Source organism: Arvicanthis niloticus, chromosome 10 (genome assembly GCF_011762505.2).
Source record: "Arvicanthis niloticus isolate mArvNil1 chromosome 10, mArvNil1.pat.X, whole genome shotgun sequence".
Taxonomy (NCBI): domain Eukaryota; kingdom Metazoa; phylum Chordata; class Mammalia; order Rodentia; family Muridae; genus Arvicanthis; species Arvicanthis niloticus.
This window is the reverse complement of record NC_047667.1, coordinates 27,566,923-27,583,112: the sequence shown is the minus strand read 5'-3', so window position 1 is coordinate 27,583,112 and position 16,190 is coordinate 27,566,923. Positions and strand designations below refer to the sequence as shown.

Genomic DNA, 16,190 nt, shown 5'->3' with positions numbered 1-16,190 from the left:
ATAACCGGATAGATTTCAGATTTTAACATAGGGTTTTATTTTGTGTGTGTGGATGCGTGCACGTGTGTACATGTGCGTGTATTCACATGCATGTGTATAGCTATCTACCTTTGCATGTGCATAGGGGTCAGAAGAGGGCATCAGGCATCCTAGTCTCTATTATTCCACCTCTTCCTTTGAGTCAGGATCTCTCTTTGAATGGGGTTGGTAGTTTTTCAGCGAGGATGGAAGCCAGCTAGCCCCAGAGATCCCCCTGTCTTTTGACTTTGACCTGGAGCTCCAGCCTTACTGAATCTGAACTCCAGTTCCTGTGATTGTGTAACAAGCACTCATAACCACTGAGCCATCTCTCCAGCTTTGGATTTTAGATTTTTTGACCAAGCAGCTCTTGTCAAAGTGTTGACCGCTCCCTCTGTGGACAGAAGCATAGTATACATGGTCAGTCCCTTGAGATTCTCTTATGTGGTTGTAACGGTTCAAATATTTTTTGTTTATTAAAAATACATTATCAGCTTAGTGGCAAAATGTACTGCTTTTCCTACCCTTTATCTGTTACATGGCTATTAGTTTTAGTTTTTAAATGTAAGCTTTACTTTAAAATGTTCTTGATTGGGGGTGTGTCTCAGTAGTGGAGTATTTACTTGCCAGGCATGAGCCCACCCCTCCGGCTCCAAATTGAATGAAAACCAGAAATAAAAAAGGAAGGCCATGACCGCTCTTGGACATGGTAGAGGAAGAGAGTTTTTGTACATATGAGGGAGAGCGTAGCCAAAGGCAGAGACTTCTGGGAGAGTCCAGAGTGAACATGACCCTGAGCTGGGCAATTCGAGGAGAAGAGGAGAGAGAGAACCTGGAGAATAAAGGGCCAGGTAACCAAATGTCTGGATTATATAAGGAACAGCAGCTGGACTGGAGAGTTTAGTGAGCAGGGTATGCTAGTCTAACATGTAACAGGTGGGGACTGAAGGATTCTGGGAGAACCTGGCTGCCAGGGCTGCTTTAATATGTTAAATAGGCACCTCAGCCATTTGTCCTGGGTTCAAGAGCTAACACAATACCTCACAGAAACTGAGATGAAGTGAAGATGAGTATATTACCAAATTTCAAGCTTTGATGACATGTCTTTGAGTGTGATATGTGATGAGACATAACTATAAAATACTACTTGAGCAAATCACAGTCCCCTCCAACAAACCAGTCGCTTCCAGGAAGAATGTTCTTGCAGGTGTTTGAAGAACAAGTGGAATAGATGGTTTTTTGTTTGTTTGTTTGCTTTGTTTTTGTGAGGAATGATTGACAGCTTGTGACAGCAAACTTTTGTAAATATTTTCTTGAACGTTATTATGAAGGCAAACTACTAACATAATCTGTGCCACTAATAAAATTCAAACATCATCATCATTATTACTATTATTACTATTTGGCTACTTTTGAAACAGGATCTCTCTACATAGCTCTGGCTTTCCTAGAATTCACTTTGTAGATCAGGCTGACCACGAACTCAGAGATACACCTGCTTCTGTCTCCCCTGTGTTGGGATTAAAGGTGTGCGCCACCATACCCTACTGAAATTGAAACTTTTGAAGTGAGGATATTGGAAAACTTATGTTCATCTCTGTGTAACATTATCCTGATATTTAAAGATGAAACATTTTTTTTGATAAGATGAGTTGGTGATATTAACAATGAAGACTTAAAAAAAAAATAAAGCATAAAGGAAGGTTTGCCACTTAAAAACTCTCAGTTAACTCTGTGATTTAAAGATTTCCAGATGTCATAATGTTACAAAAATCTATGAGTCAAAGATCTACTCAGAGGGCAAGGTGGGCAGCTGGGTTTTCAGAGAATAAAAGTTCATTGATTGGAGTGCAAAATCCACGATATAGTTAACCCCAACTTTATCTTCTGTCAGGTTTGATGTTGTATCAAATGTGAATACTGGGAACAATAGGAAATGATTATTAAAATGCTTCTTTCTTTCCAATCACACATCATTATAGAAAGCCAGCGACATAGTTTTACATACTGTTTAGGTAAATAGCACATCAGCCGATTCAGTGCAAAAGCTACATTTATGATTATGGGTATCAAAGACCTATGTACAACATAAAGTAATGGTGATCATGGGACTAAGATTTTGAAAAATGTAGGTACCACACCCTAGCTTGATGGTGAGCTTCCTTCTTCTGCTCAGCAATCCTTTATTCTGATGGTAATCCTCCGTCACCCACCAACCTTAGTTTGAAATTTTATACAAAATGTGCTGCGTTTTTGCTGGTTTGTTTTGTATTTTGATGTGTTATTTTCCTTCCCTGGCCCTCATTTAAACCTTGTTACTCATTCCTGATCATCATTTGCAGTGTTAACCAGTGTCTTCTAGTAACAGCATTTTCCCTTTTTGGTTTAAAGATTAATGACAAATTAGTTGAATTTGTTGATGTTGTTCATCATTAACTTTATGCTTAATTAGTATCAATAATCACTTGATGTCTTTGCAACGAGTACATATGTAATCATTGACTAAATATCCACTCAGCTGCCTATTTATTCCATTAGAAATGCTCTATAGACAACGTGAATATCAGAAACATGGACTTCGCCATCTAGAAGATGAAATGTGTGTTAAACATATTTCACATGTTAGAAGTGTTTGCTTCAGTTATGCAGGGTTAGTAAAAAGACATAATAGTTGTGCTTTTTGCTGAAGCTTAATATACCCTATAGATTTTTATTTTCAACTGACTACTCTGATTGGCTGGCTCCCTTTATATTTCTCAGAGTTCTAAATTCCTTTTTGTTTGGCTTCGTTCTCTCCTACTTGTATTTACTTAGATGTTGCCATGTTTCACTGTATATGGTAACACTTTATTGTAACTTAATAGGATTTTTCAGTGTATTCCTGGGTCAGTCAAGCTGTGGAATAATAAAAATATTACACAATATTTTTCATGATTAAATAGCCTCAATTTAAAAAAAAAAAGTGGTAGTTGTGTTTTTAGTTCGCTAATATTTTCTCTGACTCTCAGAGACAGCTTAATATTACAAACAATGTTTCATGAGCACTTGGACCAAGGAGAGTTTCTTTGTGGGATGGCTTAAGAAACTGTCTGTGGACACCAAGTGTGAAATGCTGGTCTCACTGTTGGAGTTCATCTTTACTTCCCTTTTCTCTTCTCTCTTTCTCTCTTCAAATCCAATAGTATGTGAACTCAAAGCCAACATTAAAAATAATTACATCATGAAACAAGTAGGTCAGGGCACATCTTAAAAATGGATGTCTTTGGGCTGGAGAGATGACTCAGTGGGTAAGAGCACTGGCTGCTCTTTCAGAGGACCTGAGTTCAGGCCCCAGCATCCACATGGCAGCTCAGTCCCATCTGTAACTTTGGTCTCAGGGAATCTGATTCCTTTTTTTTTTCTGGATTACACAGGTACTGTACACATGCAGTTGTATATGCAAAATATCCATACACAGAAAATAAAACTGAAACGGCTAACATTTTACATAATGCTCAGACACCATTGAGACTGTTAACGTCTTTCCCCTGAGACGAAGAACATGAGAAAGATAATGTGCTTCCATTGTTGTTCACAGTACTGGAGGGGCTGGCTCTTGAAGTAAGGCAAGAATCTATTTCAATACAATTATTTTTAGTGTATGGAATAAATTTTGAAAACTGAATGAAAATATTCAGCTTTTACAATGTAATAAAAACACAAAATCATTAGGAAATAATGTGGGGAAAGGTGTTAAATACCAGTGTATTGAAACTGAAACCAGTTTTGCGAGAAATTAAATATTCCATGTTCATAAGTTTGTAGACTTAATTATTGTTATTTCTTCAGGTCTTATTTGTTTGTTTTTCTTTTGTCGTTCTTTTGTTTTTCGAAACAGGATTTCTCTGTTTGTAGCCCTGGCTGTCCTAGAATTCATTCTGTAGTCTAGGCTGGCCTTGAACTCACAGAAATCCACTTACCTCTGCTTCCAGGTGCTGGGATTAAAGGCGTGTAACACCACTGACTGGCTTATTTCTTCTTATATTAAACTACAGAATTGTATCTCAAAAGCATTTTAAAAAGTGGAATTAGACAGATTCTGAAATTAATATTGAAGTTAAATATGTAATTAGGCAGAATAAGTACTCTTATTTTGATAGGTTTTTTGAGACCAATTCTTACTAGGTAACCCTGTCTGACCTCGAACTCATAGTGATCCTCCTGCCTCAGCTTCCCAAGTGCTATGATTCACAAGTATGTATCACCATGCCTGATTTTCAAGATTGTATAGTAAGCCAGGTATGGTGGCACACACCTTTGATCCCATAGTTCTGGAACAGAGAGAGATGAATCTCTCTCTTTGAGTTCAAGGTCAACCTGGTCTATATAACTAGTTACAGAACAGCCAAGGCTATGTAGAGAGAGACCATGTGCCCTCTCCCCCCATTATTTTATTATAAATCATTGCGAGTTAGTACTGTATTTTTGTTTTATATATGACAGTAGCTAGCTACATAATACACTGTAGTTTAGATGCCCATTTACAGGAGGTTTAAGCATAAACAAATGGGTCTCTCAACAGAAAGAAAAGGGAAGCTAAAACACACACAGTCCCCCTCGGTACTGCTGAGTAATTGGTTTCAGGATCTTCTGATTTTCCATGGATACTAAAATCTGATAGTACTCTGGATAGGGCTTATGCATCTTAAGCCATTACATAGCTTCACATAACCTTTACGTATCTTCCCATATACTCTGTGAGCATCCTCATCCAATGTAGGATGAAGGTTCTGTAATGTGTTGCTATATTATTCAAGGAATAATGACAAGAAATGTCTATATGCATTCTGAACCGACATAGCCCTGTGAATACAGAGTGCTGATTGTGTGTGTCTCTGTGTACAGAGTCACTTGACACAAGACAAAGATGGGAGAGCAGCATTGCGGCAGGGTGGAAAGAGCACTGTTTTCAAAGAGTGTAATTGGGTATCCATAAGGACAACCAGTTTCTTTTATTATATAAATATAATTCCAGACAGCAGTCTAAGGACGGATTGTTAATGAACAATAAATAGAAAGGGGAACTTACAGTAGAAAGCTGATCCGTAAGTAGCTTATAAGGCATTCATCAAAGAGATGACTGATTATCTAGACTGACTGCATTAACATGACGAATTTCTGTTTAGCGTTGAGAAGATTTCCGACAACCCATGTGGCTGAAGATCAAATTTGCAGTGCAAATGACCTATATCCAGAGTATCGTTGCCACTCTCTAAAGGGTATTCTAAAGTAAATGTAGAAGAAACGAATACAAGTATTAGATGTACTGGTATTTGTAGAATGTAAAGAATAGATACATTTTCGGGTTGCCAGGCACTGAGCCCGAGTCTGAGGAGCTTTGCATGCTGTCTCTCAAGCATGGGCTAAAGAGGGATGTCCTTCATCTGCTCGCCTGGAGAAATGGAAATGGTGTGCCCGTGAATGATTATGTGAACTAAACAGAGCTTGTGCTTAGCAGGTGTCAGCCATGGAAACAGAGGGTGGGGAGGTGTCTTAATGAATTGTTCAGAGGCATCGCAGGAACCTATCATATTTCCGTGCATGTGTCAGGCCCGTGGAAGTGGTGTGAATTGGCAACGATGGCGTCCTTTACATTTCAACTTTCCGTTTTGCAGAGTCCTGAAGTCCCCAGTTGACTCAGAATGGATGAACAATCACAAGGCATGCAAGGGCCACCTGTTCCTCAGTTCCAACCTCAGGTAATTTAATTAAGCAGGGAGAAGTGTATGTCTCTGTTAAATATGTGGGAGTAAATTCACAGCTGCAATACAGGCGCGGCAAAATGTTCATTTTGAATTTCCAAGTTGTAGTCAGAATTACTGCCTTCTAAGTGCTTCCTAGAGCTTGGCTCTCATCTAGAACACGACAGGAAGCCAGCTCTAGCTTATGATTTCATCTTATTGTCTTCTTTGCTTTGAGGGTTACTGTTGGTCTTGGTGGAGTGTGTGTGGAGTGAGGTTTGGGGTGTCTCTGCATTTTGTACCCACTTCTGCTTTGCCTGGTTGCTCTTGACTTCCATTATTCATTATTCATTCTCTCTCTCTCTCTCTCTCTCTCTCTCTCTCTCTCTCTGGAAATATTTTTTTATTATGTTATTCTTTATATCTTGTAATGTAAAATGAAGTGGGAAGGGCGGTTTTGTAAAACCACGTGTACATACTGTTGAAATTCAACTTGGAGTTTCCCTGTATTTGTTGTTAAGGCCCCTTGCAAAGCCCCATATGCAATGGGTGGTTATAATCATCAGCTTCACTCTCTGAGGTGGCACCTCATTGTCACTACTGTCTGTCACACAGGCTGCTTCTCAGCCTGCTATTAAGAGGTCTTCTACAGCAGGCCTCATTTATTCCCCACTGACCTTGCCTTGGTTTTGCTCAGAGGTTCTCAGTGTTGAGGACCCAATAGGACTTACAAGTGGCTTCTGGCAATGTCCCCTCAGACTTCTGTGTGCAAAAGCGAGCATGTGTGGTGCCCATATTGGTTTCTACACTTGCTTAGTCTGTGGTTTCATTTGATTCAATGCATCTGTTGGCTTCTCCCAGAAGCACAGCTCAGAAATGCAGCTACAGAAAACTGTCTTTTCAGCCTCTGTGAAGACACCCATGTTCTACCCTCCTTCCTGCTCTCTAGTTTTTAAAATCTGCTCCATCCTTCCGGAACCATCTAAAGCACCAGCACTGCAGTAGGGCCTGTCCGATCTTCCAGCCTTCCCCCGGAAACTTGATGGTTGGTCTCAATATCTCTTCTGGTGTTTCTGGAGTCTTTGTTATTTCTGTTTCCTTTGCTCATATGGGCTTTTCCCTCAGCTCTCCTTAGTAAGTTAAAACCTTGTGGGAAAGGATATATATTACTTTGGACACTGTTGAACTCTTAGTTTTTATATATAGTGGGGCTCAGTTAGATACAGAGTTGAAGCCAATGAAGATGTCCTTAAAAGGACCATGTTTAATTCGTTCTCAAAATACTTTTTTTTTTTTTTTTACATTGTGTTGCTTTGTTCTCGGTACTTGAGTTTTTCAGTATTGGGAAAAACCATTTAGAGGAAGGACACTTTGGCTTTCAGGATTGGCTTTATCAAGTCTGTCTGCAACTTTGTAATGGCCTTAGGTTACATGATCAAGATTGTTATAAGCAAATGGTATTAGCTATACCTAGTTCAATGCCATCTCATCTGATGATGAGACACCGAAACACCATTATTTCATGTTGCACCATTCCCAGCAAAGACAATAAAAGAACACCTCTAAAAATTAGGGAGTTCATGTTGTGATTTTGAAGTTCACAGTTTTGACTGGTCCTGTGCTTCAAAGAAAAAAAAATCACTTTTTTTTTTCCCCGCCTCCCACTGACTTGCCAACCAAGAAAGGTCGGGGCGGCAGTAGGAGGCAGAAATGAATGAAAGTAATCGTTTTCTTATGAGACACTAGGCTGCCACACAGTCTAAATTTCAAAATCATAGAGCCGGTTCTGCATTTCTTTTCACACCAGTCCTTTCGTTTCTGCCTCCTGCTGTTGCTCCTGTGTGGGTGGACGGCTCTCCCTGTTGGAAATAGGCAAGTGTCATCGCAGGCTTTGGCTGTCTTGTGGCGTATGGGGGGGAGGGAGGAGCTTTCCTTTCTCCTCCTCTCCGCCTTCAGACTGATGGTGTGAGACAGGGAAAGAAAGATTACCTGACAAGAGCTTATAGGCGTTATTGCTTATTAAGTCTTTGAGAAGTGTTCCTGCTCTCCGTAGCATTTTAAAAGACAGGGAAGGACAGCCTGGGCTTAGGGTTGACAACCTTCCTTTGTTTTGTTCCACACCATTGGCCTGAATAATGGGGGTGATATGGTAACATATGGTTAGCCCAGTGACTCCTTCACTTTTGTAATGCTAATGGAAGTGTGGACACAAACAGAAACCTAAAGAATTCAGCCTCCTGTGTGTCAGACACCAATTCCTATGGAGTAATGAACAGTGCATGTTCTTAGCGTGGCTCTCCGCTTCCTTCCTTAAGAGGTGCCTACAAACCCACACATAGCCTGGTATGTGTGCTCTCAGTTTTAGTACAGTATTAATCCCTTTGTGTTTAAGGTTTAGAATATCAAACCTATGTGTTTTTTTTCTTTCTTTTTTTTTTTTGCATTATGGCTGCTCTCGTGAAATTAAGGCATTTTTTTTTTTTATTAGCTTTTCTATTCTCCCTCCCTCGGTAGTATGCACTATCATCTAGAGAGCAGTGAATGGACATTTCATTTGATTCTTCTGTATTTCATTGTTCAAGCCTCTTGTGCAACAGTAGATCTTCCTTTTCCTCCTTTAACTCAGACTGTAGAGAAGGTGGGGACAGAAAAAGTAAAATGCTACAGGAAGATCACTATTAAACAGCGGAATTTTATATGTACATTTCGGTAGAGGTTTATGACAGTTTGTGACTATTTTCATGTTTAGATTTTAAATGAGGAGGGTTTATGTTGCCTATCTACTTTCCAATTCTAAAATTATATAGCAGCGATCAGAGTGCAATTCTAAGAAGTTCTAAGAATATTTTAATAATGAACAGAGGCTTGAGTTCTGGGGATTTCTGCTTTTTTTTTTTTTTTTTATCATTTGAGATATTGTACTATGGGCTGTTTGTGGAAGAGAACATCCAGCAGAACTCTGCGTAAAAAACAGCCTGCAGTTTTACAATTTGCAGACTACGCACTATTTTAGAGTCGGCTTCTTAGTCACGTGACATGACGTGAGCTAGCCGTTCTTTTACACTTCCTGGCAGCATCAACTAGTATCTACTTAGGATTTTGAGTGTATGACGTGAGCAGGATGCTGGAAATCAAGTGCCCCTTGCTGCATGCTCAGGAGCCGACAGCCTGTGGACAGGAGGAAGGTAGCCCTCTGGTGGCCCACGATGAGCAAAATAAATAAATAAATAAATAAATAAATAAATAAATGGGTTTGCTCACAACCATTGCACGGCCTCCTCTTTCTAGTTATCTACCAGTTATAACCCAAGCAGTAAGGTTCATTTTGCTTGCTTTGATAAGTTTGTCCTGTGAAGATACCTTGTAATAGGCACTTGATAGAGATTATACTTTGGGAAGTCTTTGTTGCAATTTAGGTGATGTAGTTTTTTCCGAATGGTCACGTCATGTGGGTTTTATGGATATAGGCACAGGGCAATAAGCTGTGACTACAGTTTTGAGGAAATTTTTGTTGGCCATAATTGAGCATTGTGGCCTGATCCTTCAGGAAAGCCGAGGCTTCTCCCTGGTCACAGACATAGTCTGGAAGATTCCATCCGTCTTCCTAAGTATCCCCACTTTCTTGTTCTCCTTTCCTGCCATCCCAAATGTATCATCCCGACCTCACAATCAGCTCACAGGTTCTGAAAATCACACATTTCTAGCTACAATCTGTGGTCCAGTAGTCTGCCTCTAGTTACAGGATGAACCTACTGAACTGCCCTCTCCTGCCAGAATTCTCAGTAGAGCCAGATCCTATGCTATACCCTACTTAGTTCAGACTTTTCTTGAAAGTGATGTTTATACTCAAGTCTCCATTTGTTCCTTTTCTTCAGTTTACAGTGTGTAAGCTCCTCCCCATCTTACCATGTGAGCTACTTGGTAAGATACATCTTATTAGTGTACACACAGTAGTCAGGCAGTACATTTTTTTTTTTTTTGAACAAATACAAACTTGGTTCCAAATCAGCCCATCTTTTTTATTTTCAAATATCACCTTTAAATAATGTTTTATATATATTTTATATTACATAGTTATCTTTGGAATTTCCAGAATTATATATGCAACTTCTCACATTCTGTATGTTTAATGTTTTTGTTTTTTTGGTTTTTACTATTATGACCTTTCTAGAGCATAGCCAGTTCACTCCTTGTACTTGTTTCTATCCAGTAAGAATCAGTTTTTAAAACTGCACATTGTTATACTCCTTTCCTTCTTCCTCCTGACTTCTGTGGTTTGGAGTTCTATACTTGTGTATGACTTAGAAGATCTGTGCCATCTGGTCACCTTTTACTTCTCCAGTGCATCTTCACCATTGCCAGCTATGGACTCTGATTTAGCCCTATCCGGAAACCTACGTCATTCTCTCCTTTCCAGTGTGAGGGTTCAGGTGGTTTGTCAAGAATATGTGCTCACTGATGGATCTAGCGAGCGTGGCTCCTTACATTTGATATTACTGTGAATCTAAGATATTATGATAGAGGCTCTAGGTAAAGTATTATAGGAGAGGAGTAGACATAAGACACTGAAAAGATCATTGTGAGGAAGATAGTATGCTTGTCACACACACACACACACACACACACACGCACACACGCACACGCACACGCACACGCACACGTATATTTTTATATAGTTCTTGTCCTGTCTTACCTCTTAAACTTCACACTTGTACTAGGGATTGAATCAAGGGCTTTGCATATGCTAGGCAAACATTGAATTACTGTGTAGCAGGTCCAGCCCTTTATGAATTTTTCATTCAGAGACAGGCTTTCACTAACCAGCCCAGGCTGGCCTTCACCTCACTCTACAGTACAGGCATGCCTTGAATTTCAAAAATCTCCTGCCTTAGCCTGCCACATAGCTGGAATTACAGGCTTGGTAAGGCCTGGCTTGTTTTCATTATATATATTTTATATTAATGAATGAAAGAGGATAGCTAATTAACAAGTGCTCATTGCATGGATAATTATCTCGAATGGAAAGTTTCATTTTTAACATCTTCAGTTCAATATGTGCCTAAGTGTTACATTATGTGAGTTTCTGTGCTTCGAGTTATTTTATTTAGTGATACAATATTAAGAAGGCTGTCAAATGAGAAGTGATTTCAACATATAAAACGTGATTGAGCTCTCTTTTTGAATTTTAGATTGATAAGTCATGTTTACATACTTAGGAGTGAGCATTCCTCATATTTCAAAGGACGTGCTTTGAGAAGGACTTTTCAAGGCTGAGAGTCTCTTGTCCGCTCTCTTGGAGTTTGAAGTCATTCCGAGTGATGTGGGTAAGGATAAGACTGGTAGTCATCAGAATTGCCTGTCCAGCTCAGTTCAGAAGTATAATTTTAGTAATCACAGCAGTGAAATCTGTGTATATTTGAGGATGACTCTGATGCTTGAGAATAGCCCAGAATTTTTTAGAGCTATGTATTTATTTGATTAATAAAGTTACTTTTTTCCCAACAAAATAAGATACAGTTTTTGTTAAGACCCCTAATTTTTATGTGGCTCACTACTTAGCTCTCGTTGCAGTGCTCACATTGGACTTCAAATTTCTCTTCAGTAGTTGATGTTTTTCTAGAATAAGAGGAAGCTCCTGACGGGAGAAAACACATGTAATGTGTGGATGGGTTTGTTAGAAGTCAGTAGCATGGGACTCGGTAGTGCGTGCCTATGTCATCACGGGAAACAGGACTGAGAGGTACGGTTCAGCTTGAGCTACAGGGTAACCAGGGCTGTCGAGAAGGACCCCTTATCAAACAGTCAATGGTAAATGGTCCTGAGGTTGATCTCTGCATCTCCCCCAGATATGAGAGGTTTGATTTTGTATTTAGAAACTGGGAAGAAATAGAGACTGTTCACTGTGGGTGTGCAGTGCGAGCTCTGATGTTAAACTGCCCAGGATTAAGTTTTTGTTCTTCCACTAAGTGTTCTTGTCAATAAATTAGAGTAGTTGTTTTTGTTTTTTATTACCCTGCAGAGTTGAAATGCAGCTTTCTTTTTGTCTACTGCTTAGCAACGGTTAGCCTTTGTTAAACGATAGTGTTGGTGATGATGGCAGTGATAGCGTGGTGTCAATAATCTTCTTGGGGCTGGCGAGATGGCTCCCGGACTACTTGCTGTTCTTGCAAAGGACCCAGTTCAGTTCTCAGCACTCATATGGGTGATTCACAGCTATCTGTAATGCCAATTCCAGGAAATCCGGCGCCCTCTTCTGACCTCCATGGGCACCAGACACTCATACAGCGCACGAAAATTTGTCCCATTGTTTGTTTATTGATGCAGTGTCTCATGCAGTCCAGGCTCTCCTCAAGCTTGCTGTGTAGCTGAGGCTGAGCATCTTGCTTCCACATGCTTGGATTACAGCACGTGTCACCACACATGATGCCGGTAACTGTCTTGGCCCACAGACTCCTGTCGTTTGTTTGTTGCTCGTTTTGCTGTATCAAGCACTTTCCTTTATTACATTTTTATTACCTCCCTTCTGTACAGGCTGTTTCTCACGTAGCCTAGCTTATGTCAGTAAATGTGATTACTGTCCATAGGGTTCTCAACCCCAAAGTCCATAGCATTTGGTGTCTCTCTGCCTCTGGTTCTCCTGTACACTGGCCGATCCCTTGGCTCCTCCTGATTCCACGTACTCTTCATGCTGCTGTAACTTCCAGGCCTAGTCCATCCCTTTCCGCCCATACTTGACTCCACCCCCTTCCCAGGTCCTTTCCCACAAAGCCCCCTCAGGTGTCTACACAGTGTCCTAGAACATCGCATAATGCTCCCATGAGGAACGCGCAAAGCCGCCCGTTCTTGTCAGACAGAACTCAAAGGGATTTTATCATGCTTATCTCTTTCACCTTGCTTCTGAAGAGTTTGTTTCTTAACAGCCCGCACCCCAACCCTCACTCCCCTCCCCGTACCCCTCACAGCCCTGCTCTGTTGCTTGCTGTTTCTTGAACACATCAAACTTACTCTTTTTGTTTTGTTTTCTTTTGTTTTCCAGTGCTGAGGACCAAATCCTGCCAACCTAGTCCTCTGCTACTCAGTTCTGCCTCTGGACTCCTTTTTTGTCTGCTAATCTCAGTATAAATGTTTTATGCTCAGCAGGATGATCCCTCCATTGTGTAATGTAAAGTAACCGTGATCCATCGTCACCCACACAAACCTAGATTATTTCTTTTCATAGTGTGTAAATATACAGAATAAATATCAAATACTGCCATGTAGGCACTGCCTTTTTAATGTCAGTGTTACCGGTTCTTTTTTGTTTAATATCTGTGGGATAAATGAGCAGTCTCAAAGACAATCTGTTTTGTTCTGAGTTTGCTTGTATTATGAATGGGCTTTTTCGTCTGTGTTTTGTTTTTATCAGATGTAGCTGCTAAAATCAGGGAGATGGAGGCGCCAATGGCTTTAATTATCTTGCTCATAACTTAAGAGAGATACAGTATTTTTTCATTCAATCATGCAGATATAGTAATTATTATAATGGGCAATATAATTGATAATGACCATATACTACAAATGCCATGTTTTAGATCACTCAGTTGTGTATTGGATGTATCTGTCAGTCATTTCACTGTTCTTTGGTGAATTTCCTCCTTTAAATTTCAAAATCTACTGAGTAATAAATGACATACCTTTAAAAGCCGATGTGAAGTCTGGTGTACGTAGAACACTTTTAGGGATGAGTTGCTTTTAAAATAAAGAAATTTTTAGGCAGATACTTTTTCAAATAAGAAGAAACACAAATAGGCATTGATGTTATGCATGGCATTTTATTTTTCTCTTCTGGTTTCTAATGAGGTCTGTGGGAAATAGTATATATTAGCATCATGTTTGATATGTCAGAAGAGGTGTCTGACTTGTATGGTTTAGAGGTAAGCAGTGTGCCTTAAACAAAAACAATGACAGATGACAGCATAACTATCACTGCAAAATGAAACTGGTGGACTTTCGTTGTTTTGTTCTTTCTGTCAGTTTAGGAGATATTTGACAGCATTAATAGAAAATCTAAACTAATCCATTGCTTTAGGCAAGTGGTAAACCGAGAATCAATAAGAGGAGTTTGCAATAATGATAAAAACCTTATTAATGGTGTTAAATATTGCAATTAGTACTGGCTTGTGTGGTAGATCATCGCTAATACCGCAAGGAATACCAGGACATAATTTTCTCTCTAGGGAGTTTATTGAGTCCGTGCTGTGACTCTTCTAATGTCTCCATAGAGAATTACCATTATCATGTTTCCCTGGATTATCTATTGCTCAGGACATGTCCTTGCCTTCAAATTTTAAAGCAAATTAGAGAAACTAATTTAATCGTATGAAATTATTATTTAAAAAAGAGCCAGTGTCCTACAGAATACATTTTATTTCAGAAGTGAAAAGTATCTGTGTGAAGGAAACATAGCTTAAGTAGGGAAGTATCGTCGTAATTACTGTAGTTAACAAGATTATTAAGTGAGTGTTTCAGATCAGCAAGACATGCCTCAGCAAGATCTCAGAACATTTAACATGGTAAAAGATTCATTCACTCAAGAGTTTCATTTCATAGTTGCTGAATATGATTTTGAACATGAGTTTCTGAGGTCTAAGAATTCTTTCCGAGGATAGCCTCTGAGTAAATGTACACACACACACATACACACACAGACACACACACACACACACACACACACACACACACAATGGGGCCAGAGGGAGAGGGAGGTAAATTAATAAATTACAGTAAAAATAATACTCTTACGTGCTTCCAAAATCAAGTTTCATTTTGCCCATTAAGTAAGGTGTTGTGGATGTCGCTTAAGTAAAGTGATATTGAGAAGCACTTTCTATAGGCATGGGTGGGTCACTCATGTTAATTATAGTCTAAGTTTCTTCCAAAAATGAATGTTTGAAAATACTACATGGGACATGAAGTTTACAGTTTTAGAAGACCCTATGTACTAGCTGTGTGACATCTCTGTATCATTTGTCATGGAGAGCATGCTGGGCTCTGTTTATGGCCCATGACCATGATTTCTGACTGTTGTAAGTATACTCCAACCATATAACCTAAGTACCACCAAAGAGTTTAAGAAGTTTTTATACATTTTTATGTATTAAAAGATTCATCACAGCAAGTGTTGCCATCCATGTAGTCTTGCATCTAAGGGGCGTGGCTGTTTTCATTCATCAATTAGGATAGAATACATGGTAATGAATATTCCAGGTGTAAGACCCAACACTGAATTGGGAGGTGCTCGGAACCTGAGTATGCTGATGGTATGTGTGGAGTGTGGGAACAGATTGACTCCACTTTCCTAGGGAAAGAAAGATAATGGAAAGTCCAGATGGAGAAGGCAGAAGCAAGGTGGTCTTGTGTGAGACAGGTGCTGCACTGGGGAAGGGGGAGTCTCAAATGATCCTGGCCCTGGTGAGATGCCGGGTTCTCCTCTATGTGCCTGTGTTCAACTGCTCACCCATGTGCAGTTCTTGGAGGTTGGATCTCACCTCTTTAATAAGAAGTGGAAAACAGATCCGGGTGGCTTGCTGTCTTAGTTTCTTTTCTGGTGCAGTGATAAAATACTCTGACAAGAGCAACTTAAGGGACAGCAGGATTATTTTGTTCACAGTTCCAGGTTGCAGCCTGTTATGGCAGGAACTGGAAGGAGATAGTCACATGGCATCCACAATTAAGAAACAGAGCCTTATCCTCTTCTTGATCTCCCATTTGCCTTTTCCTTCATTCCAGGGCCCAGCTCACAATGTGCTGCTCACAGTCAGAGTGGGATGCCCCGCCACAGTTAACCCAGTGAAGATAAGCCCTTATAGGGATGCTTGAAGTACGGCATCGCCTAGACATCTGAGATTCCCTTCCCAGATGATTCCAGGTCCTGCAAGTTAACAATTGAGATAAACACCTGAGATGAACATGGGCTTAGAATGAAACCGGAAGCTAGGATTTGAGCTTAGGCCCTGCTACAGCTCCAGAGCCTTTCCCAGTGAGTTCTGTGATAACATGGTGGACTCTTGTGGCTAGCCAGGCTTTCCAGCAAGACTGGTTTGAAGTGTAGTGTTCAGTGTTCCTCCCATCACCCCAACAGGGACCACCATTAAAGTCGTCATTAATAGATGCGATGAAAGGAAATTGCTTGAACTCTTCATTGTGGGGCTGTGAAAGGCAGAGGCTTGCAAGTCTGGTGTTCTTTTTCATCACAGGACCCTGTCGTCTATGCTAAGCAGTGGCTAGAACCTGCCTTAAATCACGGCCATGTCACGCGTGCTTGATGCTCTACATTCACTCAGAATTTTCCAGAGCTTTCTCTTAGTAAATATTTTTCTTCCTGGCCACTAGTGTTAAACTAAGAACTTGGTTTGGTCTTCACTTTTGGAAGATGAGTGAATCGCTGGAGAACCGCATATGTGTGAATAATAA

At 40.1% G+C, this 16,190-nt stretch overlaps 1 protein-coding gene across 1 annotated transcript in view; it reads left to right on the top strand.

Moving 5' to 3' along the window:
• Nek7 (NIMA related kinase 7) overlaps positions 1-16,190 on the top strand; it is a 123,534-nt gene that overhangs the window by 45,175 nt on the left and 62,169 nt on the right. Inside the window, exon 2 of the mRNA XM_034513221.2 lies at positions 5,673-5,756. Coding sequence (XP_034369112.1) covers positions 5,700-5,756 — 57 coding nt within the window. The 5' untranslated portion in view covers positions 5,673-5,699. The remainder of the gene's footprint in view (positions 1-5,672; positions 5,757-16,190) is intronic.